Here is a 26,675-nt window from a genome sequence, read left to right on the forward strand (position 1 = left end):
AAATAAAGCAAATCTTTAGTGCAGATATGCAGATGAAATTTCACTGGGAACTAGGAATTCAAATCCTAAACATATAATGGTGGTTTTAAAATCACTTTTCTCTTTTTAGTCTTTCTGAATTAGAGTCCTAATTATGAAAAAGGGTATTAATTCTGACATCTGATATCAGCCAAACCCAAACATATGCAAATGACACTCAGTTATTGAAAAAACACTAAATTTTCAGAGATGCTTTTATGGATTAAAAAAAAAAATAGAATAATGGATTTGGAAACTGTCCAAATCACATATTAACTAAAGACTATTAAAAATACATAATTTATACTAAAATCTAGTCCAGGAAATTCTGAAAACACATAGTTAAGTCTTCTCAAGTTCCTCCATATTGTGTTATTCTGCTATATAGTATCCAGAGGACCAAGCACTCTAGTAACTAACCAGGCTACTATTTGGCTACATAACTATACAAAATGGCCAAGACTGAGAAGCAAGCAAGAAAAGATTCTGAGCAGTTGAAACAGAGGCTACAAAAGTTGGTGTGTTAAAGCTCATTCCCTTTATTACAAATAATGGGCTCTTGATATCTTATTTAGAATTTCCTGTTTAAAAATGAGAATAGGCCCACTAGATGATTTTTAAGAAAAAGGAAAATCTGTCTAGAAGGCATCATCATATCACAGCACACATCTAAATATTAATATTTAAGACTGATAGAATAATAAAAAACGGCGAAATCAAAACCTACATATTTGGCTTAAGCAGCAGGCAAGTATATCAATTGACTCATATCTCATACAATGGTTAAGATCTAAAGTCAGTATAGTAAAAATTAAGCCTTAAAAATTCCCTCAGAGTGTAACACAATACAGACCCATCTATTTCAATAAACCCAATACAACCAGTTTCCCCTCTGACATCAGACTAGATCAGTTTCTGTGGCTGAGTACTGGGTGATGTGGTATTTTTGGGCTATGCTCTATGAAAAAAAACCTTTAAAACTATAATTACACTGCCTGAGGTGAGATGCTTAACCTATAAATGAAGTGGCAGTGTGGCAAGGGGAACAATAGATCCACTTCTCCCATGCCCACAGGGGTCCACTGGCAAATACATTTTAGTAGAATTGTATTTAGAATACTATATAACACTTGACTGCTAAATTTTAATTTTTTTCCCCCAAGGGCCTATAGTTTAATTCATTTAAAAGCACATGTAACTCCACTGTAATACACTTTATAGAGCATAAAGAGAAAAGCTTTAGGTTTCTGGATATTCACAACTATGAAAGAATAAAGTGCTACTCTACAGCAATCTGTAGAGAATCATTTATTCTCTAAGTATAAGGGAAGATCTAGTAAAATTTAAGGAAAAATTGAAAACAATTAAGTACGACAGAAAAAAAATTGATGAACCCATATTTTAAAAAATTGTATCACATATATAGGGGAAGAATATGATTTAAAAGAAAATTACAGAGTTATTAACCCTTTTTTTTCAGCTAAATTTGTGGTAATACTACTGTTCAATGTTCACCTTTTAATATTCTTTGGCCAGCACAAATCAAGTAAGTTTTACAATATCAATGCTTATTTAAGTTGTATAGCAAAACAATTTACAAAAAAAAGATCATTACAAGATTCTTAGGATAGTTACACAATTCAACTTCTCTATCTTGAGGTGGAGGAGCTGGGGATTGATGAACACGCCAATTTTCTATGAGAAGTCTCAAAGAATTTTATACAGTTTATAAATCTTTATCAGGGAAAACATATCCCAAGTTTATACTTTTAAAATCTCTACACTCACACTATAAATAAGTCCTCCTTCATACTGAAAAGTTCATTTCTATTAAGACTACAAAAATAGAGTGACTCTTCATGACATCGACTGAAATTGATGGGATTATAAACAATCTGTTAGGCCTTAGATAATTTAGATTATCTTCTAGCTGATTTCCGAAATGTGATTACTGTTCTTACAAGCTGAAAGACTTCCACTTCATAGAAATATTGTTTTTCTAACCACAAAGTAAATTAGTTTATGAAATCTTTTCTGGAGGTCTTTAAAAATAAGCACATTTTCTTATTTATTAGAAGGTTTTACTGTAGCCTTACCAGATGTTTAGGGGGACAGAATAAATATCTTCCCAGTCTTTTCAATATCTCTATTTAAATTATCTTTACCAAAATCTGCAGTAACAATTTTAAGAATGGATTTCTATAATCTACATGCCTCAGATAACACAGATTTATGCTTTAAAATAGAAAGCTAGAATTTTAGAAATATTTTAAGTAGACAACATTTATTTTAGACACATTACAAAGTAGCCATACATAATGCTACAGTAGACATTATCTAAAAATGTTTCCAAAATTATTAAAATAATCCTTTTACTTAAATATCGTTCTGTGAAAAATTAGTTTCTCTCATAAATTACTCTGAATTACTGTGACAACAGATAAGACTTTGCAAATCTACTTGCTAGTCTACTTTTAAGCAGTCTAAGTAAAAGAAGAGTTCAAGCATACAACAGCAACAATTTATCATCCACATTCTTTTCATATTATTTCAAAGATATAATTGCTGAATCTTGTGGTTCTGAGTTCATCCAGGAAACAAATGTCATAGGTTAAATAGTAATAAACCACCTTTGTATGTAGGTATGTTTAAATGAAGACACATGTACAAACAGGATTCAAATAAACACTTAAACGTAGTTTTTTGTTTTTTTTTTAACTATTTTGAGAATAAAGGACTTCTGGCCATAAATATAATAAACCACATATTCAAAAAATTGATGAACCTGACATTTGTATAGAAATGTACATCAGAACAAATAAACATACCAAAATGTGCTGAACCACTGCTACTTTTACTTTGCGTAGAGGTACTGCATGTCTGGGTCCCAGGTTGTGCTGTTCCTGTTCGATTTATACTCCTATATAATTTTCTACAGGAGAGTTCATCATTGTCACTGTCATGTAGGGATGGTGTCCGAGGCCTAAAATGCCGCCATCTACATGATTTGATATTGACTAGTATCTGACTGAGGTCTTTAGAGAAAGATTTGTCCGAGGTATTTGTTTCTGAGGTATTGGCAAACTGATTGACTGGAGAATGTTGTGGTGAGGAAAGCATTTCCAAATCCAGATGGCGAAACATACTGTCACAGTCTGAGTGAGCTCTGTCCATTAAGACCCTATTAAAAACAAGGCAGGAAACATGTATATAAAACAGCTATTCATAAATTACATAAAAAAGGCTTTTCTTTCTCTCCCCAACTCCAAACAGACAGCTCACACTGAATATTTAAAAGCTATAATTTTGATTATTTCAGTATTTGGTTCTATAGGCTAAAATATCAATATCTGATAAAGGTACTTTCTTTTATGTTATAATGATTTGATTAAAAAAGAGAGTAATCCATTTCACAGAATGAGGTAAATATTTTACAACAGCGAGTTTCTTACAGTTCTTTGGGTTGGTCTACCAATATAAGTTACATATATGAAAGTATTTTTCTTTTCAACCAAAGATTTTTCACTTTCATTACAAAGCAAGCAGAAAACGTTATGAAATGCGGCTAGCATACCTGTCCTCTATTTAAGGAAAAACTTTTTTGTGGTGTATGAAGGTAGGAGGAGGTAGGAGAAAGCAGTAAAAGCTATGTGATCTTTGGGATATGTTATATCATTAAAATTTCTAACAAAATATTTGATCCATCACTCTAGAGGATATATTTTTGTTACTAATATAAACTTTATAAATGACCCCATCTTAAATGCTAACATTGATATTAAACTGGTATAGAGTAAGATATAGCTAACAGAGAATTTTCACCACTACTGATGTCAACATAACGATGTGAGAAAAAGCACTAAATAAAATGTATTTTAATGCCCTGATAATTCTAAACTAATGTTTAAGTGGTAAAAACTGCAATTACGATTAAAAAATGAAACAAATATATGTATAAGCCATTTATTTATTATAAATTATACCCTTAGGTTTCTCCCTGAAAGTACTGATATTATGTTTTATCTTTTAATTTTTTTCACATTTTACATGAAGTCTTCTTTTTCTTTGCTTTTATGCATTCTGCAATTCCTTCCCTGCCTCCACCGCCCCCTCAACACACACACTACTTCTCACATAAAGGCATCAAATATGAAGGATAAAGGCATTGAGTATGAAGGATAAAGGCATCAAGTACGAAGGAGTTCTATCAGATTTAACCAAAGCAAGAAGAGCAATTAGATCCTGACAAACTGGGAAGTCAAGATCAGGTCATGCATGGATCCTGGAGGCTTTTTACTGATGAGTTAAACAACTCCATATGTTATATATGACATTTCTTAACCTATTTAATCCTTCTTTTTCAGTATCTCCCAGAACTCCTGAAACAACCTGTATTTTCTTTAACTTAATACAATTTATGCAATCATGATTTACTCTTGCCTTTATCTAGTGCCTTTTGTCAGAATTCTATCCACAAGGATAGATATCTGAGGTTTTCAAACTTGGGAAGAAAAGCAGATCCATTAGGGACATTAGTTATGCTTTAAAAGCTATGTTTATGTAAGAACCAGGTAGGAAAATATTTCAGTCTAAAAATTAGTTAAGAACAAGCGGGAACAAACGAGCTATTACGGATTACCTCAGTTTAAATTTTAGGTTCAATTTATCCTATTGTCTAAAATATCGCTATGCTTCGAATACAGAAATACCTTACCTTCCACCGCGCCCAACCCGTCTTCGTGCAAATCCAATACACCTTTGGGGTACGGTAAGGGTAGTTAAGCAGTATCTATATCGCACATCCCCTAATCCTCCATCTTTAGGACTAGTCCAAGGCCAGTTGCCAGTTTGGTCTAAGTGAGGCTTAAAAAAAAAAGAAAAAAAAAGAAAATCCAAGTTATTTTGTCAGTCAAGGGTAAGCAGTTTGTAATTTAAAAAGAAAGCCTGAAACTTACAGCATAGTACTGACAGCCTGCTTTCCTACGGAAAGCAAAGGGACCATCGGGATCATTCTCTTCCTCAGCTTCTGAAGAGCCAGACAAAACCTTTAAATAAAATAAAGTGGGTCAAGACATGTGACTTTCTACATTCCTCCTCTATATTCATAGGGAAATTCTTATATTTACCTGGGAGAGAGGTTCTTCGTCTGAGCTGGGAAAGTCATACTGATTTAAATCTTTAGCATTAAACACCGGCAGTGCAGCAGGACTCGTCTGTTGAGGAGGAGCAGCAGCAGACGATGGTAAGACTTTGGGCTTCTTTTCATATTTACGTTTAGGTCGGATAAGATCAGCTTTATCTTGCTGCAATAAAGTCATGAGTTAATCAAACACTAGGAAACCATGTTCAACAAACCTGCAGTTTTAGGGAAGTTTTAAAATGAAGTTTACTGCTAAATGAAGGCATTCAAACTCATAAGAGATACAAGACTCTTACGTTTTACCATCTTATATTGTCAAGTCTTAGAGATTGGTTGGTCTCTGAAAACATTAATACGCTCCTACAACCTAACCATAATCTCAAAGTATTTTGTTTCAATTAAAGTGAAGGAAAAGAATGAAAGTTTTCCAGCTTCTGAAACCCTGTAACTGCACTTAGTATTTACCACTGGCTCCCGTATCTTTTTTTTTTTAATTTTCTATGAAAATACAGCAGAATAAAAAGGGATATTTAGTCTTTATTCTAAAGAACTAACAAATAAATACAGGGAAAATAATAATGAACAATTTTACATACACAGAAAACAGACTTCAGATTACCATTAACATAGTGGATAATAAAGCCATAAAGCTGAGATGTTATGAAAATAAATAGTAGGGATTTACTACTAGCTGAACAATGAAGGTATTCTGGAGTGGTGAACTGAGCAGTTTTAGAGGATGAAGATGAAATCATTAAACAGGAGAAACACAAGGATAAAGTACAGAGGCAAAAGTGACTGAGCTGATGAACATAGGGCATGTTAGAAATATGTATGGAAGGGATAGCAGAGGCGAGGAGAGGTATGAATTTAAGGTGTAGGAAAAATGCAAGAAAGATTAGAGGCAAAAATGTCTTTGTTGGGAAGAAAAAGCTCATGGCAAGTATCATGGTTATGTAAATGTGCTAAATATTTCAAGTTTTATGCAGCTTATGGCATTATGGTTTTTGGGGAAAAGTTAATTACAAAGTTAATTATTATTTACAAGCTCTCCTGTTCTATCAACAGGACCGTCCTGAATGGAAAAGCTGGCTTTGTAGCATATTTCGTGGTAGGCTTTCTATGTATCTCTTTTTATTTCACTTTGATTTTAATGATAAAATACCACTCCATTATCAGCTACTATCATCACAGAATTTTTACTCACCTTATTAACTTTAAAGTCCTTCACATCCATTGCTTCCTGATGTTTAAATTGACTGCTATTAGTAATAGGGATGATGGGGATGGCATAAGTAGGTTTCACTGGTTGTCTCTGTGCCATGACCTCAGACATAATCTCTCCATTGTAGTCACCCAAATTATACCTGAAATTATAAAAAAGAAAGTTTAAAAAATTATCTTTGTAAGTACTTATCCTTATTACTATTAATTACCAACTGAGATATAATTATAATCACTGATTAGACTTGGTAAAATTAGTTAAAATTTGACTAATTTGCTGAATGCTTATTAAAATTAAAGATTATATAATTCTTTTGGTTTCTTCCTTTTACTTTTTGACTTATAGTATTATCCTGGCACCATAAATATGATTGTGGGGGGCGGTGGGGAGAGGTTCGTATTTTAACTCAACAATTCTGGTGAAAGAGTCGGTGGAGATGTTGAAATTAATGCTTAAAATGGTGCTGAGGAACTTTCTGCTAACTTGAATTGATTGTGCTATAAAACTAATTTTTCTGAAATGAATTACAAGAAATTCATTAATGGTTTTCTTTGGGGTAGGGACTAGGAAACGGGAATAAAGCTTAAAAGTTTTCACTGTGTACCTTGCTGAATGCTTATTTGAATGTTAAGATTATAAACCTTTCCTCCTCCCTTATGCTTTTTTTAAAATCAGTACCATCTAGCAGATAAGATAAAAAACCTTAAATTGACAAATGCTCTGTCCCTCATAGCTCTGCACACACGTAAGGACAAAAGAGTAAGATTTCAAAATAGAAATACCTGGCATAGTTTAATTTTACTGAACTCAGTCACTTTTAAAGAAAAGAGAGGAACATATGTAACATTATACAAAGTATATCATACCACACATTTAAATAGTTTCTAATTATTATTAAAAGAAGATATTTCTGGAGTTACAGATAACTGCTTAAGAAATAAATTAACTCAATATAGAAAATGCTAATGGTACCATACTTACTAACATTATTAAATTATACTTTACCTCTTTTCCATAATTTCCAGTGTTAAGTGCAATAGCTCCCTTTTACTCTTTTCTCTTCTTTTTATCATCTCTAGAATAGTAACAGCCCGACTTAGATCTCGACGCAGTTTAAGCATTTTTTCATAAGAGGCTTCATCATTTTTGCGATTCTGCAAATACAAAGTTGCTTATTTAATGTCAATAAGTATTGCTAGCTAGTGGCATTCTGAACATAATAGCTATTGACATATATAAGAACATATATATTTGAAGGGTTAGAAAATAATTTAAAAACAGTAAAAGGGGGCATGCATCACCAGGAAATCAATTTTGTGTATGATTTTAAATGGATTAACATTAAAATATATCAATAGCTCCACAATGAATCTTACGATTTATTTTTCATTATACTGTAAAGTATTTAAACACAAATTAAAACACAGGCTTCAGATATTGATATGCACAACTATAAACAATTTTTCTTACATCAAAAAATAATTACCACCCAATTTCCCAAATTCACTCACTTTTCGAGTCTGCATTTTTTCAGTACGTCTTCTAAAAGCCACATAAGGATCATTTGTGCTGGAACCATCTCGCTTTTCTTGTTTTACTGATGGGATAAGAGATGGCCCCCGACAGTTTTTTCTCTTTTTAATCCAGTATTCATAAACTTCTCTAATTAATTCATCATCTTCTTTTAGCAGCAGTTTGGCTTCCTGCAGACTGACTGGCTAAATGTAAAATTATGATGTCATTTTCATATAATACATATATAAGGTTCAAAAGCACTTCTAAATTTAAATGACAACCATCAAAATAATAACAGTATTTACAATAGCAAACATGCAGAGTAGCTTGCACGCGTCAGTCATTGAGCTAGATGCTTCATATACACTATTTTATTTCATTTTCACAACCATTCTATCATCTCTATTTTGCAGATGGGAAAACTGAGGCACAGATAAATTAAACATACTGCTCTAGACAATACAGGTCATAGTGGGCAGAAATGGGATATGACTTCGTGCTTGTTAACTCCAGAGACTGCTCACGTCCCTTCCCCAACATATTTTTCCATATAAATGTTGATATTTATATAAATGCATACAACACACACACACACACACACACACACACACACACACACTCTTATTATATATATACAATTAAGTTGTACCTGCTGACCACTGCCTTTTTCTAGACGGTCAATCATCTCCTCAAATTGCAATGGGCAGATGTCCATTTTCTTTTTCAGTTTATTCACGAATACTTCATCTTCAGAATCCAAATCATAATCAGGCTGTTCAGCATCCAAACTAAAAGCTGACAGAAGAAACCATAAGCAATCATTCACTGTGTGAATCCACTGACAAAAACCTCTCACAGATGTCTGGATAAAAACAAGACCTAAACTTTCTAAAGAAATGAGAAAGATTTTTTTGGATTTTTTTTCAGTCATACAGTATAAGATTACAGTTTTGTTTCCCATATTTAAAGTTTAAGAAAGGAGATTATCTTTACTGTTAATATAGATAAATGATAAAAGATCATGGATGTGATCCCACCCCCAAAAGCAAATACAATAGAAACCTACTATTAAGAACATAGATTATTAAATGTATTGGGTTAAACTATATGAAAAGTAGCTCAAACCTTGATAAAATGTCATCAATTTCATGTTTTGACATAATATAAAGAGATATGGTCTTTAAATAAGACTGTTTTTAGAATATTTAAGTTCTTTTAAAAAACAGATTTAACTACTTTACCAAAAGCTTAGGGAGTGGCATTGAAAGCTGAAGTGGTAGAACCACTGCCAACAACAGTAACAGCTATCATTCAGTGAGTGCATTCTTGATAAGTTTTGTTCCCTCATGAGAATCACTGCTATGATGATAGAACTGTGAGGTATTTCTTGTATTTGTCAAGATTTGAAAAAAGGGGGGGGGGGCAAAAAACCCACTGCTCTGTATTATTAAACGCCATTCAATTACTTATAAAAATAAAGCTAGGTTGATAATATAACTAAAACATTCAGTAGCCTGATGTCGTAATTTGTCTCACATCTTTCCCTTGCTTAATTCCTCCTAACTTCCCGTCATCTTAGAATCAAAATTATATGAGGCCCTTTTTGATGTAGCCTGTCCAGTCTCATCAGTACTTTATGATCCAGCAACATCCAACTTTATGTATCTAACACAGCAAGCTATTTCATATCCTCAGGCCTTTACATTAGCTAGTTCCTGCCTGCCCACCTAGCAAATGACTATTCTTTTCAAAACCCAACCTGACAATAACTCCTGTGGAATCGTTTCATGACTGCCCTTTACAAATAAGAGATTCCTAACCACTTTTATCTTTTTTAGAAGCTATGAACCTTCTCCCCAGAACAATACTGTGTAAACATACATTTTGCATAAATTACAAGCAATTCAAATATTGAAAGTTTCTGGTACCAAGGTTAGATCACTTCCGTTCTTTGGTACTGTTTTCTACACATACTTTATAATCTACATGTTAAGCATTAGAATATGACTGATTTCCTCGAGAGGAGGCATTGTGTCTTCTTATTTATCTCTGACCTCTGGTGCAGATAGTAAACATGTTCATCCTGCATGCTAACTGTTTGCAGTACTCTCCAGAAAAACATTCTGATACTGCATCTATTCATGTGGGGGAAAATCTGAAAAAATGTGCGGTCATCCATTAGTGGTATCTATGATAGGTACAAGAAGGGACTCCCATTTGCTCCAAATCTGCCACCCCTACACTTCAAGTTTAATATAGTATTTATAGAGGAATCCAATAAATATTTGTAGAATTGAATATATTATACCATTATGTTTCATTTTCTATTTTGACCCATATCACATTTCTATAATGTTTCTCATTAAAGTAAATGGATATTCAGACTCCATAAACATCTCTGTTATGTTAACATCTTTACAACCTGATAGGTAGGCCCTCCAATGATTTTCCATCATCTAATTCTGTTTGTTATTGCTATGCAGAGTTTTTGGAGATCTCAAAGTGGATGAAAACTTTGTTGGATTAAAAACATTTGTTTTTTTGGCCCTAACCAAGGTAATTCATATTTGTGTTGTTCAATAGGGTAACCACTAGCCATGTGTAGCTAATTAAATTTAAACTTGATTAAAAAAAAATTCAGTACCTCAGTCACATTAGCCACATTTCAAGTATTAAACAGCACGTGGCTAGTGGCTACTGTTGTACCAGACAGCACGAATTACAGGGTATCTTCATCACCACTGAAGTTCTATTGAAGAGCGGTGATCCAGATAATGCAGAAAACCACCTAGCAATGTTCTACCTTCTTAAGGGTATATTTTATATTTTTAGGTTCTCATTTTTATATTACTTTTGCATCCTCCACTATAAAAAATATTTTTGTTTAGATCAAATCACATTTACAAAGCTTAATAAGTCATAAAAACTAAACAAGCTCACCTAATATCACCTTACTTTTGCATCATCAAAATACACTTGACATACTTCTGGTATACATTTTATCATCAATGATAAGTCATGTCCAAAATATCAGGGAACAAGAATCAAGACTGGAAAGGAAAATTTCTCTCCTAGGGAGCTCAGTGGTTTTCCACTGAAGTTAACTGAGAGACTACTATTGCCTCTGCAAGAAGTTATTTCTCTTAGTTGGTGCAAACACATCTAAGATCTTAAAAATATAAGGAGAGCCAATTCTTGTTCAGTTACAAAATATTAAAGCCCTAGAGAAAAGGTAACATGAAAAAATTCACTTTAGGATTTCAGTTGACCAAAAAATCCACAGGCAATGATTAAAGTGTAATATAGCTTTATCCAAATCTGTAATTCCAACTGACAGTTCAAGCACAGCTAATACAGATGTAACGTATTTATCATGCTCATAGAAATGGAGTTATCTTCAAATTTTCTGGGCCATGTAAATGAGTGTGTTCAAAGGGTATAAAGAAAAACAGGCAAATGTGTTGCCTCTTCTAATTAAGTTCTACCAATTAAAATGAGACCTAGCTGGCCAATAATTGTTAAATAATAGGAGCCATACTGTACAAACTGACTCCTTTAAAATATTTGCTAAGGATAAATACAGCTATGTGTATGGTTAAGCAAAATACAATATAATGTACAGATGGAGAAAATAAATCTAAGCAAGAAGAACACAAGAATACGTAATTTATTAGATTATTTTAAACAGACTGGTACAAACTATAGTACTTACCCCTGGACTTAAGAATCTAGTGAGAGATGAAACGTATATAAAGGACTATGTACCAAGTGCCATACTATGGCTCAGACTATGCGTGTATGGGTGGGTATGTCCATAACTCCAAACAGTATTTTAAAAATACAAAAAGCAAATAGTGAAACATCTGGATGCATGAAATGGCACAAAATGTGGATTAGGGACAGAATATAATCCCTGATTGAAAAGAAGGTACACTATCCAAGGTTGAGGAGAAATTTCTCAGACCAGGAATGGTAAACAGATTTACCAACTCAAGCACTAACTCTCAATGATTGGAATATCTTCTTGCAAAACTTCTGGAATAAATTTTGAGCAGCAGAAAAGACTGTCATAATAATGATATTTACTATGGGGTATTAGGTATTTGATATCTTTGCCTTAGACCTAAGAAGACAAAGCTTTCACTGGCTAGCTAGATCAGGAAATCCTTCAACTTCTTTACTAGAGACAGAGCTTAGAGTTACTTCTAGAATGTACCTGGGGAGAGTAAATGGAGAATCCCAGATCTGACAGATCTGAAATTCCAGATATGAAATCCTTTGTAGATAAAGTTTTTTGGTTCATGCTATAGATTTTATGTCAGAAAGTAGTACCAGAAGAATAATGGCGTAAGAATGTATGTTGTAGTGTGATGCGGAGACAGGCAAACAGAAGAAGAAAATGCAGTCTTTCAGAATGAGGGCATAAAGACAGGACACATCTACTCTGAGAGGTAATAAAAAAGTTCTATAAAGATCTATTTTAAAAAAATTTTTTTTAATTTAGGAGTTCAAACTTACAAAATTTACAAAATAAAAACGGTCAAGGAACACCAACATATCCTTTACCCAGATTCACCCAGTTAAAATTTTATTTCATTTGTTTTATCATTTGCACGTGCATCTCTCTCTACAGACACACACACACACACAATTTTTTGAGCCATCGAAGAGTACATTACATTCATAATGGCTCTTTACTGCTAGATACTTCACAGTGTATTTCCTAAGAAGAGCGAGGTTATTTTATGTAATCATTGTATAGTCATTAACTTCATAAATTGACACTCATACAATTTAATCTTCTGCCTATATTCCAATTTCTCAGCTGATCTAATAATTTATAACATTTCCCCGCCAGCACAGGACCAGTCTAGGATCAAGTATTATTTTCATTGTTATCTCTTTAGCCAACTTTAATCTGGAACATTTCCAGAGCCTTTCTTTGTCTTTCAAGATACTGATATTTTTTGAAGACAACATCCCTCTTCCCAGGACTTTATTACTGTCATCATCATCATCATCATCATCACATTTCTCACTTTGTGCCTGATTTTTTCCCACTGTGATGAGATTAAGCACTGTTAACTGGTACCCTGCAATACTCAACCGTCTTAGTCCTCCGCAGGATATGACATGTAGGGCACACATGTTCATCTGTTCCTCGTAAGTAATGATAGTTTTGATCACCAGTCAAGACATTGCCTGATTACTCCACTGTATTTTTTCCCATCCTTTTAACTAATATGCAGTTTGTGAGGAGAGCTTAATACCATGCAAATATCATGCGTCTCATCAAAATTTCCTCTTATATTGAGCATACATTGATGATTCTTGTGTGATTCAATCTTGATCACGGTAATTGCAAAAATGATTTCCCAGATCCCGGACTCTCTCTCACATTGTACTATTCAGCTCTTGGCATTCTACTCTTTTCCACCATTTATCTATTTATTATCAGTATTGACTCATGAATTCCTACTTTTTCAATGGTTTACAATTCATTATTGTACTTAATTATTCCATTGTTTCAATTGTCCCAGAATTAGCCAACTGAAACTCCTGTGTCCTTGTGATATGTCTCTATTTTTTTTAGAGTGCTTAATGTCTGGCATTACAAGCTGTTCCAGGTTTATCCTGTACATACCCGGCCCCAGCCCTGGAACCAGCCATTTTTCTCACCGGTTCTTGGTCCCATTTAGTGGAGAATGGATTAGAGAACAGGTACTAGGTGTGCTCATTGCTACTGAATATATTTGCTTCTTGGCCCTTCCAGTGGACAGAACTATAAATGCATATATCTGTTAGGTTGGTACAAAAGTAATTGCAGTTTAAAAGGTTAAAAGCAATTGCAAAATCGCAATTACTTTTGCACCAACTTAATACATCTATGCATACACATATATACATATATAAATATACATCAAGACTGCTCTTTAAAAAAAGATTTTTATTAAAAATATAGCTAATATACAATATTATATTAGTTTCAGGGGTACACCATAGTTATTCAACATTTACATATCTAAAGAAGTGGTCACCGTGATAAGTCCAGCAACCATCTGACCCCGTATTGTGCTATCACAATATACCCACCTGGCACTATACATAGTTATTACCATATTATTGACTATATTCCCCAGGCTTTACTTTACATCCCATGACTATTTTATAACTACCGATTTGTACTTCTTAATCCCTTCATCTTTTTCACCCTGCCCCCAACCACCTCTCCCAAGACTGCTCTTTTAAAAAAGACTTCCTCTGAGGATTAACAGTAGAGCTTTGAAGCCCAAGGGGAAGAAGGAGACAGAACTGTTCCTGTCTACTATGGTCAGAGCTGTTCTGTCCTTTCTTCCAGTATAAATAGGAAAGGAGAAGTCCTAGCTGTATAATCTAGAAGCTTTACAGATCACGAATCAAAAGAGAAATACCATCAAGACCCTTTGGATCAGGAAATGTGAGCACCACTCAGTGAAATAGCTTAGAAGATAACTACAGTCTGGAACTAATGAAGGGGATGATGGTTTTAATATGGGTTTCTTCCTTCAGAGCTCTGACTAGGATAAAAAGGAGTAAATTGTGATCTCTTTCCTAAGCCTGTTGAAGACAAGAACAGAGTTGAGATTTTTCCAAACCAACGTTCAATGAAATATTAACAGGTAACAGGTAATGAATATGTTTGGAAAATGCAGGGTTAAAAAAAACATAAACTTTTATTTATTTATTTTTAACGGTAAGACTCTAAGAATCTATAAACACAGTAATATGCAGTATGACTGGGGGTGGAGAGGAGAATATAACATGCAATAATTCTAACATGTTTGGTCATTGTTTTTCAAAGGTATACTAATTAATATCTCAAAAACGCTGAAGAACAGTTTGTGTAACTTTCATTTAAGAGCTTTACAAAACAGAAATTAAGGGAGCTGAAGTGAACCGGTCCATATATATAATTGGTAATGTACCCTTCATAGGCAATTCGCTAGACCACCTAGCAGTCAAGATTCAATGTTAACTCTGTAGAAATTTACACTATAATTAACTTTTTATTTATTCTAGCACATTAAAAGCCAATACCAATTTTTAAAGGATTAACATCAATTTTACACAATCTCTTCCAGAAAACAGAATAAGAGGGAACACTTCCCAACCTGTTTTATGAGGTCAATATTACTCTGATACCAAAACCAAACAAGACAAGAGTATAAAAAAAGACTACTACTAACCAGTATCTTTCATTAACTTAGATGCAAAACTCCCCAATAAATTTTAGCAAATCTCACCCAACAACATATGAAAAAAATAATACACCACAGCCAAGTGGGATTTATTCCAGGTATGTAAGGCTGGTTCAATATTTGAAAATCAAGCAATGTAACCTATCACATCAACAAGCTAAAGAAGAAAAATCACATTGTGCTATTAATTGATGAAGAAAAAACATTTGACAAAACTCTTTCATGATAACAACTCAGTACACTAGGAATAGAGGGGAACTTCCTCAATCTCATAAATAGCTACTACAAATAATCCTACAGGTAACATAATAGTTAATGGTGAAAAACTGAATTCTTCCCTGTAAAATCAGGAACAAGGCAAGGATATCTGCTCTCACTACCCTTATTTTAACATAGTACTGAAGTTCTAGCCACTATAATACAGAAAGAAAGAGAAATTATAGACATACAGATTGGAAAACAAACAAACAAACTGTTTCTATTTGCAGCCTACAACATGATTTTCTACATAGAAACTCCAAAGAATCTGCAAACATCTCCTAGAACTAGTGAGTAATTTTAGTTAAGATCACGGGACATAAGCTCAAGAAACAATTCAATTGCATTTCTATATACTGAAAAGAACAAGTGAAAACCAAAATTAAAAAATGCAATATCAGTTTAAATTGCTCCAAAGAAAATAAAACACTCAGGCATAAAAAAATAAGTAAGAAAACCAAAAAAAAAAAAACCTCCACAAAAACAAGAAAAACCACACCATATACAGAATTTGTATTGTAAAACTTATAAAATGTCAACGAAAGAAATCAAAGACGATCTAAATAGTTGGAGAGTCATACCGTGGTCATGGACTGGAAGACTCAACACTAAAGGTATCAATTCTTCCTAAAATGATGTATAGGTTTAATATAATTCCTATCAACATCTCAGTAAGTTTCTTTGTAGATAAAAGATTTTTGTATTATTTATATGGAAAGGTCCCAGAATACCCAAAACAATTTAGAAAAATAATAAAGAATCACTCTCCCTGTGAAGCAAAATTATTATATAGCTGTAATAATCAAGACAAAAACACCGTCTTGAGATAAACACAAAGATCAATGGAATAGAGCACAGAACCCAGAAACAGACCCACATCAATATGCCGAATTGATTTTTGAACAAGAAGGTAAAGCAACTCAATGGAGGAGGGATAGTTTTTTCAATAAATGGTGCTGGAATAACTGGACATCCATAGGTAAACACCCCCCCCAAAACAAAAAACCTTGATGTAAACCTCACATTCAGAATTGATCATATACTTAAATGTAAAATGTTAAAACTTCTAGAACGAAACATAGGAGAAAATCTTTGAGACCCAGGATAAGGCAAAAAGGAGTTAATACCAAAATCTCGATCCCTTAGAGGCTGGTTCAGTATTTGAAAATCAAGCAATGTAACCTATCACATCAACAGGCTAAAGAAGAAAAATCACATTATCCTATTAATTGATGAAGAAAAAACGTTTGACAAAACTCTTTCATGATAACAACTCAGTACACTAGGAATAGAGGGGAACTTCCTCAATCTCATAAATAGCTACTACAAATAATCCTACAGGTAACGTAATACTTAATGGCCAATACTGGGTTGCCATCTGCTTCTGTCCAAGTTCTACTGGAACACAGCCATGTCCAGTCGTTTATGTATTGTCTATTGTTGATTTTGCCTTACAACGGCAGAGTCGAACAGTTGTGATAAATGACAAAAATGACCAACAAAGTCTAAACTGTTTACTACCTGACTCTTTACAGAGAGTTTGCTGACTCCTGAGTAACACTAAGAAGTTCTTTAAGGCTATTACTATTCCTGTTTCTGAACAGTAAGAAAACCATTATATCTGAGGCACTGTCTTTATCCTATCTGTCTAAAGTAATATTAGATCCCATGAAGAGATGAAACTGAAAATCTAGGATGAAAATGCTATCTCTTTTTGTCAGGCAGAAATCTCAAGCCCAATTTTAAAAGTTGAAAATGGGCTCTAGTAACTCTCAATTAATTGATGTTGGTCAATGAAATGGGTACTGAAAATGGCCTTGAATAGATAAAAAAATCTGTCAAGAGTTACATAAGAAGGTAATAAATATACAAAATATAATTATTAAAAGAGTAGTTACTTACGCTGTATGTGAATGAGCTGCTTTGGCATCTTAAACTCCCCGGGATATATAGACTCATAGTAAGCAATATTACTTTCTGCCTCTGGGACTGGAATAACCATATTATCCCTCTTCTCGCCATACACCTGCTGTGCTGAAATAGCCCGCTGAAGATGGTGTTCCTGAAAAGAAGGGAAAACAGGTAAGTTTATGTCTTAAAAGAAGAGCCAACAGAATGTATAGCCTGATGAAGAGGTTTTTGTTCATCGTTTTAGTAGTCTTGAAAGAATGCTGCCAACCATACAGTTAGTGGTGAAAACATTTTAAGTAGAAATGAGATTTTGTTACATTGTATATTTTCTGTTTATGAAAAGGTACTACACTGAAATTAAGAGGTAAATTATACAAAAGATTTCAAAAAGTTGACTGAAACTGTCACTTAAAATTGCACTTTACAGATGAGATTAAAAGGGTTTAAACATCTGAACTTTTTGTATGAGGAAAGCAGGCAATGGATAAAAAATATTCACTCTAATCTCCTATTCAGTAAATTCATGCAAATATCATCTTTTCAAAGAAGGGTAGAGATTATTATCCCTATTTTCAGTTGATGAAACGGACACAGATTCAAACATTGCCTTTTGTCTTGAGTAAAAATCTTTTTAAATGACTTTCCAGACCCTTTTTTGAAGAGTAATAGAGAAAGTATCAGGCGTTGAAAGCAAAGGCTCTGGAGTTTGTGACTCTTGGGCAAGACTTCTAAATCTTCTAAAGTCTTCTAAATTTGTTTCCTCCAGCAAGAAAAAAACTAGCATCTACTTTATAGGGTTGGTTGGAGATTTAAGTAGGATATACATGCATAAAACGTTTAGTACCATGTTTCCCGAAAATAAGACCTAGCCAGACAATCAGCTCTAATCCATCTTTTGGATCAAAAATTAATATAAGACCCAGTATTATACTATATTATATTGTATTATTATATATTATATTATATTATATTATATTATATTATATTATATATTTAATGACTGGGTCTTATATTATAGTAAAATAAGACCAGGTGTTAGATTAAATTTTGCTACAAAAGACGAATTAGAGCTGATGGTCTGGCTAGGTCTTATTTTCGGGGAAACACGGTATAATGCCTGACATATATCACAGGTGCTCAAAATAAGCTTTGGTTTAATCACCACACAGGATTATTTTGCCAGTCTGTGAAACTACCAGCTGCCATAAAAATATCAGTTCTCACCCAGCCCCATGATCACTGAATTTTGGTAAACATTTATTAAATGTAAACTAGTTTTTAAAAATTATATAAAGTTCAAGGAAGAAAAATATTCCAATAGTATGAAAACAAGAAATTCCAATCTTCAGCAAGTAGCCTCTACTAAATACCTACACGTTTATATATATTTAAATTCACAGTTAGGATTCTACTACATAACATACAGAGCTTTATCCCTCGAGCTTTGGTTCCCTTGATATATTCTGGAGATGGTTCCATGCTGATACTTCTACAATTTTCTGCAACAGCTGCACTGTATTCCACTATATGTAGATGAAGTATAATTTATTTAACTAGACACTGATAGGAAAAAAAACCCCTGGAAACAACCTAGATGCCTATCCTCCTGGAAAAACCACTCCTGTACAATTATATATACAAGACATTTTTGAGGACTTGTGAAAGCATCTATAGGGCAACTACAAATGGAAGTGCTCAAAGGGTATATGAGATTACTATATATATATATATATATATATATATATATATATATATATATATATATATATATATATATAATCTTATATATGTAGTAACTTAACATCCCTTTGAATCTTAAATTCACCCATTTATCTTATTATTTTAGGTTAATTTCTTTACAATGATGTTTAAGTTTTTCTGACCTTAAATGTTGCTGCATTTTGCTCATTGCTAAAAGTGGAGCTTTTCTTTTCTCATTGATGCTTAAATACTCTGCATTTGAATGTTGGCTCCACAGTTCACTAGCTCTATAACTTTGGGATTTGGAACAAGAATTTTATCCCAGCAAGTTTTATCATCTGCAAATGGACATCTGTGTACCTACCACACGTGACTGTGGTTAAGATAAAATGCCTGAGACATACTAAGTACCCAAAACGTGGTAGCAAATGTATACCTTTCAATATTAAAGAAGCTGAAGAGTTTTCCATATACTTAGTTACCATTTTTACAGTTTTTCTAGTATGAACAGTATTCTGTAGAAAGATTTTCCTTTATGTTTACATCCATTTTCCAAAACTGAAGTCAAATTTGTGTTTATCATTATAGTGAATACTTACTGCTTTAAAAAAAATCGTATTTGTGGTTTTTTGTTTTATAAAATATTTCACACAATTTCCTCAAATCTTTAACAGTTAAGAAAATGATTTCCCTTTAATATATGGAAGTTAAGGGTGAAGTGTCAAGATGTGTACAACACACTTTTAAATGGTTCAATCAAAAACATTTTATTATAGAATTTAAAATACTGCAAAACATTAATTAAACATTAATTTAGGTTGACAGTAATATAATTGTTCACTGTATTATTCTTTCAGCTTTTCTGTAAGTTTGAAAATTTTTTATGATAAAAAGTTAAATGAATAAGAATAGGGTACTAAGGACCCAAGACGTATATAATATACAACAAATACGGTTACGTTCTTCTCAAAGTCTTAAAAATCATTCCTCAACAACTGGGATATAACTATCACCTTACATATCCCTATTTACTCTCTCCCCATGCATGTACGAGGACACCAGGACAGGACGGAGACCAGAGAAGGCCTCTGTGGCTGGATGGGACACAGGAAGCTTGGGGGGAGAATGACAGATGCAAATGCACAGGAGGTCAGCAGCAAACCATGCAGGGTCAGGGGTCATGTTAAGGATTTGTTCTTTTGCTAGGAGAAACAGTGCCTGAAGGGTTTTAAAAGATCACCCTGGTTACTGCATAGGAAATAGACCATAGTCTATAAAATGGAATATGTGTAGTCTTTTAATGGTTCAGAATAGTATTTAATGATATGAAAAACCCCATCACTTTATTAAGTAAAAAAGATCTAAAAATTTTATGTTCAGGATATCTGTGTTTAACCTTTTCTAAAAGAAAAAGACACAACTGAATGTATATATATGTATTTCTAAAAGTAGATGTGCATACACTGGAGGTGCCAAAAGTGTACACATGTGACTTGTATTCATCTTATGTTATCGGTATATATTGAGTATTACAATTTTAATACAGTTTTTTCCTTACTTAAAATGTGTATACATTTTTTTGGCACCCTCTATATATAACAATCCTCTTTATACTCCTATATTCCTTTCCCTGCTTTATTTTTTATAGCACTTACCATCCTCTAACACGTCATATACTTGGTTTATTTACTGTTGTCAACATTTCCTCTCCACCCCAATTTAGGCATCATAAAAGATTTTTGTTGTTTTGTTTACTGCTAAATAGCCACCCTAAAACTGTGCTGGGCACAAAATATTGTCTTTAAATATCTGTTGAAGAAATATGTATGTATGTATCTGTGTATGTGTACACACACACACACACACACACACACACACACACACACACACACACACACAGTTTCAAAGTATATACACCAAAACGCTAACAGATTATCTCCAGGTGGTACAACTTTTAAATGCTCTTCTGTAATTTTATTTCCCCTATTTTCTAAAATGTATTTGTAATGCTTTTTGACAAAAAAATTGAATACATTTCACTAATTTTCTAAGATACAACAATAATTTCTAAAAGACATACATTATTTGGGTCAGTAAAACCTTTCCCATTTAAGTCAGTTTAGTTTAAGAGTAAAACATTAAAAAAGAATGAAATCTTGCCATTTGCAACAACATGGATGGACCGACAGGGCATTATGCAAAGTGAAAAATATCAGAGAAACACAAATACCTTACGATTTCACTTCTATCTGGAATCTAAAAAAACAACACAAACGAACAAACAAAACAGAAACAGACTCATATACAAAGAATAAACTGATCGCTGCCAAAAGGGAAGGGGGTAGGGGATGGGTGAGAAAGGTGATGGGGATTAAGAGGTACAAACTTCCACCTATAAAGGGAAAATAAGTCACGGGGATATAATGTACGGCACGGAAAATACAGTCAATATCTTTGTACGGTGAGAGATCATTACCAGATGTATTGTGGTGACCACATTGTAAGGTGTATAAATGTAGAATCACTGTGCTGTACTCCTGAAATTAATATGTTATATGCCATCTATACTGTAATAAAATAAATATAAAAAGTAACTATTAAACAAATAAGACATTATACTCGTAGCTTTCCAGGTAATGAAAGTATTTTTAAAACCTCAAACTATATACATCTATTTCTAAGAAACAGAACATTAAATTATATAATAGCAACATTAAATTTTAAGTGAAAATGAGATTTTTGCTTCCAGTAGGAAAATAAAGAATGGTGAAACCAAGTAACAAATGAAATAAATCAGAATGAGTTCTGAATTCAGTTCAATTATTTATGGAATGTCTTGACTAAATACCTAAGATGATCCAACTCTAAATTACAGCTATATAAAAAGTTAGACGTTCCCTGAAGATAATACCTGTCAATAAAATTTCAGAAAAAAAAATCAACTTGCAGCATTGAGTACACTATCATTCCCAAACTGTGTTCACTAGAATACTTAATTTCGAATTATCAACATAGTCCAATAAAGAGTTTGACAGAAAAAAAAAATAGGTAGAAAAAGCTGATTCTAAATTTATATTTTTGTTTTTTACTTTAGGACTTCTGAGAGATTTTAACATGCTAATGTAAACTGTGGTTCTTCATGAGGGTGGATACAATCATTCCCACATAATCATTTTTTCAGAAAATATCTATAAATAGTTCATGGAGAACTTCTGTAATAGTTTGGGAAATGCTGGCATAGAACAAAAACTAGAGATATGGAGCAGAACATCTGGGCTTAAGTTTGTCCATTAATTAACTTAGTTTATATTACTGAGCACCAACTACATACCTGGCAGTGGGAACAACAATGGTAAATAAAACAGACACAGTCCCTGACACTGCAGAGCTTACACTTTAGTAGGGTGGAGAGATACAAATAAAATAGGCCTAAAAATAACTTGTAAAGTGTGATAAGTGCTATGAAAGAACAGTATAATGTGTTAAGGGAAATATAAATAGGAGACGGATTTCAAGGACAGTATCACTTTCACTAGTACAAAGTGACATTTGTACTAAGATGTTCAGGAATGAGAACTATTAATAGTTAAAAGATTGTTTTAAGAAAAGGGAATAAGCTATGTTTGAAGAGCACTTACTAGTTTGACACCTTAGCTGGGTACAATTTCTTTACATCATAGAATATTTATAAATAATTAGACTCAGTTGCCAATTTAAGAGTTAGTCACCAAAACACCAAGAATAATTCCAATTTTTCATAAAAAAACAAGTCTCATCTCACAGGAAACGAAGTAAATAAAATGAAATAATCTAAAGAATTCTTTAATATTTAATATTACATAAAATAGAATCAGATAAACCATAATTTATGATTAAGCAAATAACTTAAAAAGCCTCTTGTACTGCAAGTCATTACAGATGTTTTCTGTAGATACAATATGAACAACACAAAAGAGGATCTGAAACAGACTGAACAACGATCTTTAGAAAGTGCAGAGGCACACCTTCGGGTCTCCATGGACTTTGCAGTTGTGCTGGGATCCCTAACTACTCACTGGTGTGACTTCAGCCAGCCCAGTGCATTGCGAGAGCGGGGCTTCGAGACAAAGACCCAAGTTAGAACCTCGCTTCCCCATCACAGCCCAAGTCCAGCAAGTCACCTTGCCACCTACCCATCATTACTGATTGTGTTACAGAGAGAAATATTTTTTTCTTACTTATCTTTCCCTCTCTGCTTTCCAGCAGTTCATGTTTGTTTTACTCTCCTCTTTGTTATTTTTGCACACCCTAGAAAAATTATGCCTTTTCAGGTGGCTTTTTATGGTCTCTTTGTTAAACGCATTGGTAGTTACAAAAGAATTAACTGGCTCAAGAATTAACAGGGCATACCACTTATATTTGAGAAGTCAGATATCATTTTTGTTGACTAAATAAGAGTGGCATTAGCTATCTGCTGATAAAAAGCTTTCTGAAGGGACAGCATTGCAAACGTGTCTTCAACATCTGCTCTGTGCCTTCGTTCACGTGGATGGGTAGGTACCTCTGCTGACGTTACCATTCACCATGCCCCACTTCACAATGGAAAATTCCCACTTGTTCTTCAAAGTCTGGTTTAAAATGACTACTTGTGTCACCTACTTTGTGCTCCTATAGCATACATTCTCTACTTAGAAATTGTGCTGTAATTATTTATTTGTGTAGGTACTAATCTCCAAAATGTGAGCTCTGTAACATTAGACAGAAATTAAACTTTGTATCTTTTCCTTTAAAATATGTATTCTCTGGTAGGATTTGGGAACTCCAAATTCTCTTAAGGATGAGGACGAAATAAGATTATTCTTGTACTCTACTCAGCATCGAATACTGTATTCTCCTTTATTGCAGATTCTCAGTATTTTATAAAACATCATCATAGAAAAATGAGAAGGATCAGTCTAAACACAATGCATGAAAAAAATACAAGATACTTCTACTTGCTCTGTAGTTAAGTTCTAATAAATATCACCAAACCACAAAAGAGCTATTCAAGGTTGTATTGTGAGAATTCATAAATATTAAATTTATATTCATTAAATTTTTATTTAAGCAAATAATGACCTTAACACTTAGCCATAAAACAATTAAGATCACATTTAGATCTTTTGGGTTACTGAATTAAAAACAGCTTATTAAAGCAATAATAATGTATAATAATTCCTTATGGGGAAATAAGTGACGACTACTAGTAAAAAGGCACTTAAGAAGTTTAAACTCCTGATTATTTATGCATGTAGAGCTAGACTCCACTGCTACTTGAACGAAAGGGCTGAGCTGAAATACTTTCTAATGACATCCCCAAGAACCAAAACATAAATACCTATTTAGGAACACTGTTCCAGCAACTACTCCTTAGGTTTTTTAACATCCAAACACCCAATTCTTGCCTGGCTCATTGTAATAGCATCATAACTGGTTTCCCTGCTTCTTCTTCATAGAATAATCAGAGTAATTTGTTAATATACAAGTCAGATTACACCATTCTTCCATTCAAAATATTCTAGTTATTTCCCACCTCACTCAGAATAAAAGCCAAAGTTCTTAAAATTGCTTTCAAGGTCCACCATGAATTGCATTCTTCTTTCCTTATTACCCCTCTGACATCATTTACTATTCTACTCTGCTTGTCATACAAGATTCTACGCTCTTTGTCCAACTTGAAAGAAATAACCTCCAAAGAAAGGGAGGGAGGGAGGGAGGGAAAGCGAGCTCGTTCCCTGACCTTCAAGTCTTTGTTCAAAAGTTAGCTTTGCAGGCAGATCATTCTTTACCAGCTCTCCCACTACACAGGCACTACAATGGCTAAAACGGAAAGGCTGATATCATCAAATGATGCTGAAGAAGCTGAATAACTAGAAATCTCATACATTAGTGGAAAAAAGGTGTGGCAGATATTATAAAACCAAACACACATCCCACATGGCCCAGCACACCTACTCCTAGGTATTTACTTGAAAGAAATGAAAACACAGCCCACAAAAAGGTCTGAATAAGAATGTTCATACAGCTTAATTCATAATAGCTTCAAAGTAGGAAAAAACCCCAAATGTCCATCAATAGGACAGATGAACAAACTGCGGTATAGTAACAGAATGGAACACTGCTCAGCAACAATAGGAACAAACTAGTTACACATATAACACAAGTAAATCCCCAAAACAATGAGTTGAATAAAAATAGCTTTACACAAGACAGTCCATACTTTTTAGTCCATTTACATGAAGTTTTAAAACAGGCACAATAAATCTATGGTGAAAAGAAATCAGAACAGTAGGTGCTTCTGGGGCATGAAGCAAGGACTGACTGGAGGGGAATGAAAGAATTTTCTGGGATGATGGTAATGTTTGCTCTTGATGGGGGCTGGTTTATACAAGTATATAATTTTGTTAAAATTCAGCTAACATATTTGTGAATTTCTTTGGAAAAAAAATCTCAAAAGAAAAAAGTAAACAAATACTGAACTTTTTAATTATATACTGAAGTATTTAGGGAAACATGCACTGATACCTGCAATTTATTTTGAAATGCATCAAAAAAATAAAATGGATTGATGGATGGATGGAGAGATGGATAGATGCACGATAAAGCAAGTAGAGTAAAATGTTAATGGCAGAATCTAACTTGTGGGTATATGGGTGATCATGGTAAAATTCTTGAAACGTTACTGTATGTTTGAATTTTCATAAAATGTTGCAAAATATGGAATCTCTCCTCTCTTAACCCCAGAACACTCACTCTATCCCCTATCCTACTTTATTCTCCTCTGTAGCATTTACTGCTTTATATACTGAATTATGGTTTTATTTATTGTCTGTCTTCTTGGCCCACAATATAAGACCCATGAAGGTAGGAATTTGTTTTTCTGCTTTACCCCAGAGATCTAGCACTGCGTACAACACATACAAGTACCCCCAAAAATGTGCTGAATAAATGAGCCAGTGAATTGTACTGGTTATTTAAGGTCCACAAACTGTCATGGTTTGGAATAGACTTCATAAAAAACTAAGATTAAATTTCACAAAAGCAAAGAAAAATTAAGATGAACACATTTTGCTTTTGTAGTTAAAATACTCAAGGGTAAATAATTAAAATAGTTGAAGGATAGGATGTTTGGCAAGAAAAAGAACAATTCAATACTTATTTTCCACAAGAAATGAATGGTAAAAGATCCTAAGGCTATTACCCTCTACCCCTCCTCCCACTTACGCTCAGTACTTAGAAATTACTTTTATTTCTAGGGTAAAAACGGTAAAGGAAGACTATTGCTAAAGTATAGGTGAAATAGTCCAGTCTTGAATTTCTCTTCAGTGTGAAATATGTCAATTTAGTACTTTCCTTACAAAATATTCAGGATTTAAAAGTTACTAAGTAGTATGGTCAAAGACAGTGCTAGGAAAAATCAAGTTTCATTTTGACCCTTGACTCATGTTCCTTATTTGTACTCTACAACCCTTTAGACATGAGTTGTTTGTGCTGTACTTATTAAGCGTCTGCATGCCCAATGTGATGTTTGGCAACATGAAGGAGAAAGAACTGAAATTAGTTTCTTTCTAATCCCATAAAAGTCAGTCTTATTGGAATGTTTCCCTAAAAATTAAATTTAAAAAAGCTCAAAAAGCTCTTGGTTATAATC

The 26,675-nt window shown here is 33.4% G+C and overlaps 1 protein-coding gene across 3 annotated transcripts in view; it reads right to left on the bottom strand.

Annotated features, from left to right (window-relative positions):
- EPC1 (enhancer of polycomb 1) overlaps nt 1-26,675 on the bottom strand; it is an 86,222-nt gene that overhangs the window by 9,193 nt on the left and 50,354 nt on the right. For all 3 annotated transcript variants that reach the window (XM_019731488.2, XM_019731486.2, XM_019731485.2), the window contains exons 2-10: nt 17,297-17,456; nt 8,548-8,693; nt 7,895-8,101; nt 7,389-7,537; nt 6,366-6,525; nt 5,145-5,321; nt 4,974-5,063; nt 4,733-4,881; nt 2,847-3,199 (exon numbers count right to left, since the gene is read on the bottom strand). In XM_019731488.2, coding sequence (XP_019587047.1) covers nt 2,847-3,199; nt 4,733-4,881; nt 4,974-5,063; nt 5,145-5,321; nt 6,366-6,525; nt 7,389-7,537; nt 7,895-8,101; nt 8,548-8,693; nt 17,297-17,456 — 1,591 coding nt within the window. The remainder of the gene's footprint in view (nt 1-2,846; nt 3,200-4,732; nt 4,882-4,973; nt 5,064-5,144; nt 5,322-6,365; nt 6,526-7,388; nt 7,538-7,894; nt 8,102-8,547; nt 8,694-17,296; nt 17,457-26,675) is intronic.

The sequence above is a fragment of the Rhinolophus sinicus genome, chromosome 1 (assembly GCF_057876585.1).
Source record: "Rhinolophus sinicus isolate RSI-liver-muscle chromosome 1, RSI-T2T, whole genome shotgun sequence".
Lineage (NCBI taxonomy): Eukaryota > Metazoa > Chordata > Mammalia > Chiroptera > Rhinolophidae > Rhinolophus > Rhinolophus sinicus.